At 41.3% G+C, this 12,374-nt stretch overlaps 2 protein-coding genes and 1 long non-coding RNA gene across 3 annotated transcripts; 2 read left to right on the top strand and 1 right to left on the bottom strand.

Moving 5' to 3' along the window:
* Positions 1-22: 22 nt before the first annotated feature.
* On the top strand, positions 23-4,341 carry LOC111952832 (uncharacterized). The gene is made up of 3 exons (XR_002875776.2): positions 23-486; positions 618-1,610; positions 3,524-4,341. It is a non-coding gene; the product is annotated as an uncharacterized lncRNA (long non-coding RNA).
* A 2,499-nt stretch (positions 4,342-6,840) lies between these two features.
* On the bottom strand, positions 6,841-8,379 carry gdpgp1 (GDP-D-glucose phosphorylase 1). The gene has a single exon (XM_023971734.2). It carries the CDS (start codon positions 8,056-8,058, stop codon positions 6,943-6,945), a length of 1,116 nt encoding a protein of 371 aa, XP_023827502.1. The 5' UTR covers positions 8,059-8,379; the 3' UTR covers positions 6,841-6,942.
* A 232-nt stretch (positions 8,380-8,611) lies between these two features.
* Positions 8,612-11,196, top strand: LOC111952816 (calcium and integrin-binding protein 1). The gene is made up of 7 exons (XM_023971735.2): positions 8,612-8,792; positions 9,178-9,212; positions 9,529-9,628; positions 10,119-10,272; positions 10,395-10,513; positions 10,760-10,848; positions 10,935-11,196. The coding sequence occupies exons 1-7, from the start codon at positions 8,742-8,744 to the stop codon at positions 10,954-10,956; spliced, it is 570 nt and encodes a 189-aa protein (XP_023827503.1). The 5' UTR covers positions 8,612-8,741; the 3' UTR covers positions 10,957-11,196.
* The last annotated feature ends 1,178 nt before the right edge of the window (positions 11,197-12,374 follow it).

The raw sequence follows: 12,374 nt of genomic DNA, 5'->3' as shown, positions 1-12,374 counted from the left end.
GATGTGATTATGGGGGCCAGAGAGAGATTGTATGGTGGGCTGTGTGCTGCACGAGTTTTGCGATTTCAAGTGATCACACCCACCAAACGGGAGCAAACGCACCTCAAACCGTCACGAACGCACCCCAGTTCTTTTGTTTGTAGCTTTGCTTTGATCGTGGTGGCGACAATACCTAGCTAGCTACTGCAAGATCAAGATAGCGTGCAGTGCTCACCTTTTGTTTACAGCACGGGCATGGGTAGAGCACACGAAGGTAGCTTTCTATCTGCGACTTGCATTATCTAAAAAAAATATTCAATACAAGTTGTTACGGGTTTTTCTCAACGAGCGATTAACAGTTGCTGTTGAKGAGATATTCGGGGCAGTTGAATAAAACGCAAACTTAGTACCAGGAAGAACTTTCCCCTTCAAAKGAGGAAAACGACTSTCTGCAAAGGCTGCTTGAAATCGCTGTTATTAAACCTGAGATCAGGCTACACATAGCAGGTTCGTTAGTTTGTCTAGTTCGACTACTCTACATGTATGTATGTAACAAAATGTACAGTATTTATTGGACGACTCATATCAGCTTTTGCGTTTTCAATGTTAATGCTGTGTATTGTGTTTTGTGACTGCAGTCTACCATAGGCGACTCATGACGTTTACATTGTCATTTCATCCAGACCTCCAGCAGCTCACTCTCCATGGTGATCAGGAGGTTCCCCCTGATCAGTAGCACTGTGTGCAGGAGTGGAGCCCTAGTCTGGGACAGGAGGACCAAGAGCCTACACATATTACAGAGGAACATGGGGAGCTCAGGAACAGTCAGTGGGAAGAGTAGCTTCCAAAGCTGGAAGATGATACCAAATACTCCATATTCACTCCTGCCTGTGTGAAAAGTGACTGTGATGAGAACCTAATTCTGCACTCATATCTTTATCATGGTCAACATGAAGTTAATGAAGAAAGGGTCTCTCTCCCCAGCTCCTCAACTAAACAGATCAAYACAGAACCTTATGAAGAGGACTACATTGTATCAGAACTAACCAGTGACTGTCATTCTCTCGCTGCAGTAATCCAGACTGTTCTGCAGTTCAGTGTGAAAACAGTGTCAATAGGGTGGAAAGTTAAGTCCCTCATTCAGGTTTTAAGCCCGGCAAATCAAATATAACATGGACAGTAAAAAGACAAAACTCCTGTGTCATTAMTAAGGGTAGGAATTCTACAGTCATCAAATCTGAAATCACCCAGTCAACGTCATAATGCTTCTTGTCATTGTAAGGTGTGTGGCATGTCTTTTCGTTACATGTGTTCTTTAGTGAATCATGTGAAAATTCATACAATGGATAAAGAACATCCTTGTGGTGTGTCTGAAAAATGCATTGAGTCCTCGGAAAGTATGAAAGATCACCTGCAAATGCATCTTACAGCGAAGTTTACTTGTAACATTTGTAGTAWATGTTTTGTAAGGAATTGTAAGCTGACAGTGCACACAAGGACTCATTCAGCACTGGTTCCCATCTTAGAGTGCACATGAGGCCTCATACAAGGGAGAAATCATATGTCTGCCCTGATTGTGGCATAGGCTTGTTTCAGAGTGAACATCTGAAAGCACACAAGGATCCACACAGGTGAAAAACCATACCATTGCTGTTTTTGTGACAAATGTTTGAGGACTGGCACTAATCTGACGGGTCACATGAGGACTCACAGGGGAGTAACCATATACGGTGCATTCTGAAAGTATTCAGACCCCTTGACTTTTTCAACATTTTGTTACGTTACAACCTTATTCTAAAATGGATTAAATCATTTCCCCCCCTCATCAATCTACACACAATACCCCATAATGACAAAGCAAAAACAAGGTTTTTAGAAATGTTTGCAAATTTATTAACAATAAACTGATAATACATTTACATAAGTATTCAGACCCTTTACTCAGTACTTTGTTGAAACACCTTTGGCAGCGATTACAGCCTCGAGTCTTCTTGGGTATGACACTACAAGCTTGGCACACGTGTCTTTGGGGAGTTTCTCCCATTCTTCTCTGCAAATCCTCTCAAGCTCTGTCAAGTTAGATGGGGAGCGTCGCTTGATGCTGCGATTTCTACAGCATGATGCTGCGATTTCTACAGCATGATGCTGCCATTTCCACAGCATGATGCTTCACCGTAGGGATGGTGGCAGTTTTCTTCCAGACGTGACGCTTGGCATTCAGGCCAAAGAGTTCAATCTTAGTTTCATCGGACCTGAGAATCTTGTTTCTCATGGTCTGAGAGTCCTTTAGCTGCCTTTTGGCAAACTCCAAGCGGGCTGTCATGTGCGTTTTACTGAAAAGTGGCTTCCGTCTGGCCACTCTCCCATTAAGGCCTGACTGGTGGAGTGTTGCACAGATTGTTGTCCTTCTGGAAGGTTCTCCCATCTCCAAGGAGGAACTCTGGAGCTCTGTCAGAGTGACCATCGGGATCTTGGTCACCTCCCTGACCATGGCCGTTMTCCCCCGATTGCTCAGTTTGGCCAGGCGGCCAGCTCTAGGAAGAGTCTTGGTGGTTCCAAACTTCTTCCACTTAAGAATGATGGAGGCCACTGTGTTCTTGGTGTCCTTCAATGCTGTAGAAATGTTTTGGTACCCTTCCCCAGATCTGTGCCTCTACACAATCCTGTCTCAGAGCTCTACAGACAATTCCTTCGACCTCACGGCTTTGTTTTTGCTCTGACATGCACTGTCAACTGTGGGACCTTACATAGCAGGTGTGTGCCTTTCCAAATCATGTCCAATCAATTGAATTTACCACAGGTGGACTCCAATCAAGTTGTAGAAACATCTTAAGGATGATCAATGGAAACAGGATGCACCTGAGCTCAATTTTGAGTCTCATAGCAAAGGGTCTGAATACTTATGTAAATAAGTGATGTTTTTTATTTAATACATTTGCAAAAATGTATAAAACCTGTTGTCATTATGGAGCATTGTGTGTAGATTGCGGAGGATTTTTTTTTTTATGAATCCATTTTAGAATAAGGCTGTAACGTAACAATTTGGAAGAAGTCAAGGGGTCTGAATGCTGTGTAGATGGAGACTGTCAAATGCAACAACAACAAAAAATATATAACAAAACTATTCCGGRTCTTTCTTATCTCTCAGATATAGGACAGACACTTCAGAACCAACTTCCTTTTGATATTATCTGTTTCATGTTTCACGTAGTGCATATTTTATTAAATTAGTTTGTATGGGCTAATAGCAGTAAGGCCAAAAAAWATATATATWTTTTTTGTTGTTACCGCAAGTGGTCATAAAATTCCAAATCAAAAAGCTAAATTATCCTTTGTATGACCTTAAAACAATTCCATATAGCTTAGTAGAACCCCCCCGAGCAGGTTTGTGATAATGTTAGTCTATTTAACCTTTATTGTATGGAAGTTTATAGAAAAATAACACCGCTTTTACACGTACTTAGCTATGTCGTTTGTCTGAATTTCCTATTGTAAGCTTACGGGTTTTCTACATCTCATGTCCTTCCTTTCTACTTGCCTCCAGACATCCTCTGTCAACAGTCAGTCTCTGAAGAGGTTCCCCCTGAGCAGCAGCACTATGTGCAGTAGTGGAGCCCCAGTCTGGGACAGGAGGACCCAGAGCCTACACAGATAAAGGAGGAACTCGGAACCAGTCAGTGGGAAGAGCAGCCTCAAGAGCTGGAAGATGATACCAAAGACTCCATGTTCTTTCCTGCCTTTATGGAACATGACTGTGAGGATCCAACTCTGCACTCCAATCTTTTTCATGCCCAAAATTATGGAAAAGAAGAGTCTCTACCCATCACCTCAACTGCACAAACAGAAACTGGTGGAGATTACTACAGAGTATCAGAACCAACTAGTGATTCTCAGCCCGTCTCTGCAGAAAATCCATACTGTTCTGCAGCTCAAGAGTAAAAACATGGATAGGATGGGAATTGGAGGACCTCAGGTTAAGCCAGTAAAATCAAAGAAAACATGGACAGTAAAAGACAAAGCTCCCGTATAAACACTGAGGGTAAGAAATCCACAGTGTTGTCCAATCTGAAATCACCCAGGCAAAATGACCATGCACTTTGCCATTGAAGTGTGTAGAAAGGAGTGTATGGAAAATCTTTCCACTACATGGGTTCATTAATGAAACGTGCAAACTCATACGAAGGAGAAATAACCTATTTGTGGTGTGTGGAAAATGTTTTGGGCCACAGAAAGTATGAAACATCACATCGAAACTCACATTGCAGATAGGATGTTTGTCGTAAATGCTTCACTAGCAATAGGGATCTGACTGTGCACATGAGAAGCCACTGGGCAGGAAGCGTATCAATGTTCTGTAATAAAAGTCACAATGGGGAAAATGTGTAAGAGTGCAATGATTGGAGTAAATATTTCAATGACAGTGGCTGCATGAACTTCCAAAAGGCCCACGCAGGCCACTGTCAACTATTTTACTCACAGTGGTGGTCAGTGCCGTTTAAGATGAGGGAGGATGGTCATTTTTTTAGGAACATGGCCTTGTTTATATTACAGCATATTGGATGACTGTCATTCATATTCCATTCACCCAGCACCCAATGTAWCATCGATAGGTTTAGGCTACTACATGATACTCAAATTTTCCCTGTACCCATCATTTCATTGCTAAAACAAAGCTTATGACTTAAAGTTTACAACGTAGGTGCACTGGTCGAGAGAATTTTAAGCAATCAAGTTAAGACACAGTGACACATTCAATACCGCCTTGCACACTCTTGCCTGCATCTAGCTGATCTAGGGTGTAATCATTAGTCCCAACAGTTGGAAACATAAGTTTCTATTGGACAAATTCAGGAATGTTTATCCCCGTTTTGTTTGCTGCCATTTAAGAWTTTTTTTTAACAGAATTGAAGGAATGAATACACCCCTGATCACACGGAAACACAKTTCACTTTCATAGCAGCCACATAAAAACAGCATGATCACATTGCTCGTTGGATATATCATTCCTTCTCGCAACTATCTACGTGCTCTCCTCTCACTTTTTCCCTTCGCTTGTGGGCTTCAGTGCACAACACATCAGCTGTCTGTGACCAGGCAAAAAAAACTTTCCAAGCCAAACCTTCATATCAAGACCGCTAACTACTACACACAGCCTACATGGTTGTCACGTCATAGTCAACATACCAGGACTAACGCATTAGTAAACTATCMTTCAGTACAGTCAGAAATCAATTTAGCAGTTACACCGGCACGCGCCGGTTGCAATAAATTACTAAAACCAAAAKCTTACCTTGACTTACCTTGAAGTTCCATTGTTGGATAGCCATAGCAAGCTAGCTAACATCGCATCCCTCTCTGTTTGAGCCGGGTGTTTGAGTAGGCTAAACTTGCTAGCTGCATTCACTAGCTAAGTAAAAGTAAAAAATATATACAACCTAAAATAGCTAGCTCTCTCGCTTCTCAATTTTGGAAGAAGTTAATTTGTTCAAAACTGTTCAAYTATTGTCTTTCTCTTTGAGTCAACTACTCCACATTGTATGCACTACAGCGCTAGCTAGCTGTACCTTATGCTTTCAGTACTAGRTTCATTCTCTGATCCATTGATTGGGTGGACAACATGTCAGTTCATGCTGCAAGAGCTCTGATAGGTTGGAGGATGTCCTCCGRAAATTGTCACAATTACTGTGTAATCWATGGAAGTGGGTGAGAACCTTGAGCCTCTTAGGTTTTGTATTGAAGTCAATGTATCCAGGAGGATAGAAGCTAGCTGTCCTCCAGCTACACCATGGTGCTGCCCTACAGTGCTGCTGAGGCAACTGTAGACCTTCCTTGAAAAACAATGTGTTTTCATCAATTATTTGGTGACCTGTGAATATATTTAGTAGTTTTATCTAAAAATGATCACTTTTAATGTTTCACAATTTTTATGAAACTCACTTGAGGATGGTCCTCCCCTGGTTTCTCACCTAGATCTGTGTAGTCCTAATGCTGGATGAGAGGAGTAACTTGCAACCTGTGAGGCAYAAAATTGTTTGTGGTGTTATTCTAATATGGTGGGGAGGAAAGGAAGTAAGCTACTTATGCTCACTGACATACCTGTGCGCCTGTCATTGATGTAAAAAATGTTTTAAGTAATAAATCATTGACAGTAACCCTCAAAAGCCATTTAATTAATACATACCGGTAAACCTTTTTAATTTTCATATGTAGTTCTATTTGTGACGCAGATCACACTGCAAGTCCTGCCTCTCCCATCTCCTCATTGGTTTATAGAAGCAGGTACCCACCCACGTGGGTGACTGAAAGACGAACTTGGTCAGTGGCGGTAATGCACCTAATTTATGAAAGTTGCCAATCGCAATATAAAGTCAAGAGAAGAAAAAGACTGGAAGGAGAGATGACTAGAAACGATTCGGTTGACCGTTTTATGTGTGGATTAATTGGAGGAGTAGAGGACCTTGTGCATTTCTGGTAAAATAACATCGCAATGTTTATATCCCAGGACAAATTAGCTAGCAACAGCAAGCTAGCTAAAAASGACAAATTAGCTAGCAAGTGCACACTAGCTAGCTAAATTGCAATAAAGGTTTAATGCTTTTCGACCTGTCCCCAAATTAATGTAATTGGTTCAGAGTTTGTTTTGATATTTTAACCTGCGTGTCGTGATCGCRTTTGGTGTGGGGGGGACAAAATAAATGTATGCACAATGGCGCACGCGCACAGCCGGTTTGGGTTCGGAGGACCGTTCCTGTCATGCAGGTTCAGGTATCCTATACAGGACAGTTGTATATTCTAAAAACAGAGAAACTGCATTACGCCAGTGTTTGTGGTAATACAKCTGAAAAAGGAAAAAAAAGTTACTGCGATTTCAAGTATGTTTTATTCAGTTGAGATTTGTTGAGTTATACTTTAATGCCCATGAAATATAATAAGCCCAATTGTTCACTTCCAGGTAAATCAGGCTTAAATGTCTTTCTGTAAATGTGCAGTAAGTTGCTGTTCCAACTGAAGAAACTGTTGGTCAGGCAGCAGATACCTCTGAATGATGGCCATCACATCTTTTTCAGTGCTGTGTTCAAAGTCATGTCTGTTCTTGAATGGTAAATGTCCAGCCAGCTCACACAGAGCCACATTGAAGGCAGATTCATCTTTGGCACCAAAGCAGGACCTCCTAGGCCACACGACAATGCGCACACCACGCCTGGCGCGCACATCAGACTTCCCAGGTGGGCAGCCTCGAGTGAAAAACAGGTTGTGTGCCTTGTTSCCCTCCACCAATGAGTCTGTGACCTGACTAATGGCACGGACAACTTTCTCAAGGTCCTCCATTTCAGCGTAGAACATAAAGCCGATRGGGAAGTCTCTCAGACGGTAAAATCCCTTTTCCGGCACTAAGGGTTGGGTTGAAGCAGTTTCTAAGTTTAGCTCCTGGTTCATGTAGTATCCATGAAGGTGGAGATGATTGACAGATGCAAACGCACCAAGACTATTGAATCCCACCCGGAAGCCCGGGTCAGAACTCAGGAGCACAGATTCGATTCCGATTTGGATGGCAGCGGGGGTCAGGACCTGTGGCGAACACTGGGTGGGCTCTGGAACTAATAAACAGTGACCAAATTCCAATGGGCTAACATTGACCATCACCATAATTCTACAGAGTTCATCACATGGGTGTCCATATTCTTTACAGGGGCCCCCACCKTTGGGGTGCGACGTAGGCTCAATTTGCTTACTCATCTCAAAAATGACTTCCTCTGGATTGATTTTGTTGAAGTTRAACTGCTTGGTGTCAAAGTTTTGTTTGATGCTTAATATTTCCTGAGGCTGTCTTCTCTCTATCCCTCTTTGAATATTCAGTTGGGCCACATACCGAGCCGGMCCAGGTAAAATTCTTGTCTCCAAGTCACCCAGGTGATAACGGAACAGCCCTCTGTCCATCCTGTCAGTCCAGCCGGCTTGAATTGTCGTGTCAAATTTAGACATCGAGGCAGTTCGGTCACCACATCCAGACCAGCAAACATGGTCAGCAAAATCTCGGTTACAGTAGACGAAACGTGTTGGCGATTTGCCGTCCTCCATTGGTCTGCAATAAATATTAGCACCGGTAGCTACCCAGACGTTACGTGGCACGATGTGTCTCGTTTCAACAATGAGATGAATGGCATGGAGTGACAACGCCGAGTCTTATCTCAAGGTAAATAGCATGTAGCTAACGCACCGTTATCTGAATCAGCAGCGTAAAAAATAAATTACATATCTGTCGAGTTTATGTAAAAATCGATATCTAACCGCTAATCTATAAGTAGTTTAACCCCGTTATTTACCACAACTATCAGGAAGCAACTAAAAACATGGCATATTTTATCAGCGTCTCCGCAGCAACACTACAAAGTACTTCCGGATCTCGGACATTTTCTAAATAAAAGTTTTCCACGTAATAGTAGTAAAGTGTCAATAACATGTATTTATTATGTATTTATTCATGATTTATACAAATAATTGAAGGAAAAATACGTAAACTGTAAGTCAATGTGGATAGGATCCATCTTCGTTCTGCTTTTCTTCCTGTGTCAGCGATTTGTATTGAGGCACGTGATCGCCATCTGGTGGTGTGTTGGCGTGCTCTATGCAAATCTTGTTACTATGGTATATTTCGTCGATTCGGAAAGGGAAGTGGYTAGCTGCTTTGGAAAGTTATYGAAGCAGAAAGTTTTCTTTCTCTGAAGTTAACTAGCTAATAACAAACAGAAGAAAAAAMCAACATGGGAACAACAGCAAGTCAATTAAGGAAGGATCTGCTCTCAGAATATCAGGTGAAATAAGACAGCTATCTAGCCAATGTAACGTTACACAACAAGTTGTTGGTCATTGTACTATTTGGTAACGTGGTTAGGTTAACAAATAGCTTACTTAGCAAGCTAGTTAACGCGGTATCTAAAAACTAACCAAGTTGTTTTTAGCCAGCTAGTTAGTTATATCGTKTATGCCCTCATAAAGAGTCGCTGTTCGGTTTGAATGAATTGCCTTATATTAATTCTCAAGTGTATTGTCAGCTTTTGATGACGTTGTTGGTAGGACAACTTCTTGAGTGCAYTGCAAGTGACACGACACTGATAAAAGCAAGAAGTTGAGGCATAATTATATCAATTTGGAATGTGTGGTGTATTTGAAAATAATGCACCAACTCTTCCCCTCCAGGAGCTGACGTTTCTTACAAAGCAAGAAATTATTCTGTAAGTAACTAGCGTTATTCCCCATTATTTAAATTCGCTGATGCTATTGTTGTCAATATCCTTTTTGATCATATAGTAAATATATAGGCTCCATCTTGCCAGAGCCAAACTTCCTTGTCAACTTAACTTTAATCCTTACTTACGCAACGTACTAAAGTCTAATTTACAAGGAAGTTTGACAGGCAAGATGGATTTACTGTAACTGTTTGAACTAGGTTGGGAAGGTTTGTCATTGTACATCTATTGCGAAAGAGACTTGTTGAGCAATCAACATCCATACAGGCAGAGTGGATGTTGTGATGCATGTTTTCTTTAGGGCACACAAGAGATTCAGTGAACTCCTCTCCAAAGAGGACAGAAACATCCCCACCCCGCGAGTGTCCATGGAGAAAGTCCTTTCACTGCCAGAACTCAAGGTGACAARATTGCAATTAAAATTATACTAAATTACTAATAAAGCGAGTAAATTATTTTTAGTTAAAAAACATTGTAACAAATGTTTGATTTACTTTTGACTGCACTGGCCCTTTAAGGAACAATGTGGTTTTCCTGTGTTTTATATATATTTCCATACTGAGGTTGGAATCATATTGTGATAATGCCTTTTTAGTGTAAGCTGTTTGAAAAGACTACCTGAAATGTCAGCCTGTTTTGGTGGGATGGAGCGTTGGCCTTTCCATGGTGACCTCACCAAGCAGTAAATTAGTTAGTATTTTTCCCCACTTAGACCACCCCGACAGTCCTAGCAAAATTCTTGCTTGAGAAATGTCTCTTWGCTAATAAAATATTTTTGCCCATTTGAATTTAAAACAGTAATGTACTTCATTGTTACCCAGAAGTGATTAGACAGAGAAAAACGTCTGCATTGGACTTAATGTTCTGTTATGTTCTGTCCCCACCCTTTAGTCCAACCCTTTCAGAAAAAGGATCTGTCACGTATTCTCAACATCTGATATGAAAGATGGAAGTCTCACCTTTGAGGACTTCCTTGATCTCTTGAGTGCCTTCAGTGATTCAGCTACACTGGAAATCAAGTCCCACTACGCATTCCGCATTTTTGGTAATACAATTGAGACTTTCTTAGGCCTGTATATGTATGTAGTGTATTCATTGTTGTCTGGCAGTTTTTTTTGGGGGGGGGGCTGGTGAAAATGTTGAATTGGTATTGTTTTGTCTGTTCAGACTTTGATGATGATGGCACTCTGGATGGTGGGGACCTGGAGAAGCTGGTGAACTGTCTGACTGGTGAGACGGATGACACAAGGCTTACCACTGAAGAGATGAGGCAGCTCATCAGCAATGTGAGTTAACAGATTAAGTCCACTATTGCCTTGTTCTTTCCAATGTGGCACTGCCTCAGGGAAGACCATAAACTGGGAAGAGCATCAGCCTAGCCTATAGTAGCAGCTGTGGCAGATTTGAATACTGTCTCAACGTAGGAAATTGCATTGCTGAGTATGATCTATGGTCCTATCGCTGAGTCTACCTTTCAGGTCTCCGTTTGCAATCTCCAAGGCTAAAACAAATACTTATTTACAATATTGCAGATTCTTGAAGAGTCTGATATAGACAAAGATGGAACTGTGAATCTGTCAGAGTTCCAACACGTCATCTCAAGGTCACCAGATTTCGTCAGGTCAGTACAAATCTGATTAGAATACTCTTCATAATCTCTACATTGCACCTATGAGCCTCCCTCTAATGCTCTGCGTTGTTCTCTAGTTCTTTTAAGATTGTTCTGTGAAGTCGACAAATAAGATGCCAGGATATGGATACCTTGGATTCTCTGTCCTATTAATACTCAGAAGACCTTTTTTTTCTTCATTGTAATAATATTTTTAAGATCTTGCCTTAAATTCTTTGTCTGTAGATTAATATTTCTATTATGTTTGATAATGTATTTTTACATAATGTATATGCAATAAGAGCCCTCTAACTGTATTTTTTAAATCTAAATATCTAGAATAAAAGTAATCAAGTCTTAGTCACTGACTTTGTCATTTTTTTATTTTTTATTTGTCTGAACAAATCATCATGAATATCTAGTCCAGGGCTCTCCAACCCTGTTCCTGGAGAGCTACCCTCTTGTATGTTCACTCCAACCCTAGTTATACTGTAACTAACTTGATTCAGTTTATCAACCAGCTAATTATTAGAATCCGGTGCGATAGATTAGGGTTGGACTGAAAATCTGCAGGATGATCGCTCCAGGAACAGGGTTGTAAAAGCCCTGATCTAGTCAATCAAAATCTGCACTGTCCTTAGTGCTCAACTCCTACAGCCAGTTTTTCCATTCCATGTAGTCCTAGTTACAAAGGAAGGATAAAGGATATGTGTCAGGATGGAGAGGGGTCCTCTTTGATAGCAGAAACAAAAGTGTTCCATGGCCCAAAGACTACTTCCACCACACGCAGCCCCTGGTCCTTGAAGAACTCTACTCATCTTGGCTCGTCTGAGCTGCAGTCCCCTGTCCCAGCTGGCCATATTCACCTGAAACAGTGATACAAGTAGAGCTTGTAGCCGTGGTTATGAGGAAAGGCCATGTCTTTCCATTCCTGGATATGTATTGCGCTTTGGAATTCATAATGACTTCATGCAATACATAGGCCTACTCGAAGCCACCTAGAACAGGTGACATTTTCTAATCATGAATATTTTTTTAAGCTTACCCCAGCCGCAAGTGTAGAGATCACCCGTACCAGAAAAATAAATGGAAAAAACTTGTTATATTTCTAAATTAGCCGTTTGAGGACGCTTATGTGAAGGGCTCTTACTTGTGACTGCCGCAGTGTGGCGGGAGCCACAGCTGATCTTGCTGACCTCACATGAATGAGTGACATCCACCAGGGCTGGGAAGGCCCTGCTCTCCTCTTGATCTTCACATGTGCTGTCACCACCTAAACAGCATACAGCAGTGCAGGTAGACAACATCAATAATATATGTTTTACACTGAACAAAAATATAAACACAACATGTAAAATGTTGGTCCCGAGATTCATGAGCTGAAATAAGACCCTATAAATGTTCCATATACACAAAAAGTGTATTTCTCTCATTGTGGGCACAAATTTGTTTACATCCCTGTAAGTGAGCATTTCTCCTTTGTCAAGATACTTCTTCCACCTGGCAGGTGTGGCATATCAAGAAGCTGATTTAAACAG

Source organism: Salvelinus sp. IW2-2015, linkage group LG26 (genome assembly GCF_002910315.2).
Source record: "Salvelinus sp. IW2-2015 linkage group LG26, ASM291031v2, whole genome shotgun sequence".
In the NCBI taxonomy this organism is placed as follows: domain Eukaryota; kingdom Metazoa; phylum Chordata; class Actinopteri; order Salmoniformes; family Salmonidae; genus Salvelinus; species Salvelinus sp. IW2-2015.
The sequence above is the reverse complement of the archived record's forward strand: the minus strand, read 5'-3'. Positions and strand labels throughout refer to the sequence as shown.

Coding starts and splice junctions, on each gene's coding strand:
- LOC111952816 (XM_023971735.2), top strand. CDS start 8,742: ATGGGAACAACAGCAAGTCAATTAAGGAAGGATCTGCTCTCAGAATAT. Junction 8,793..9,177: donor ATCTGCTCTCAGAATATCAG/GTGAAATAAGAC, acceptor CTTCCCCTCCAG/GAGCTGACGTTTCTTACAAA. Junction 10,849..10,934: donor AGGTCACCAGATTTCGTCAG/GTCAGTACAAAT, acceptor GTTGTTCTCTAG/TTCTTTTAAGATTGTTCTGT.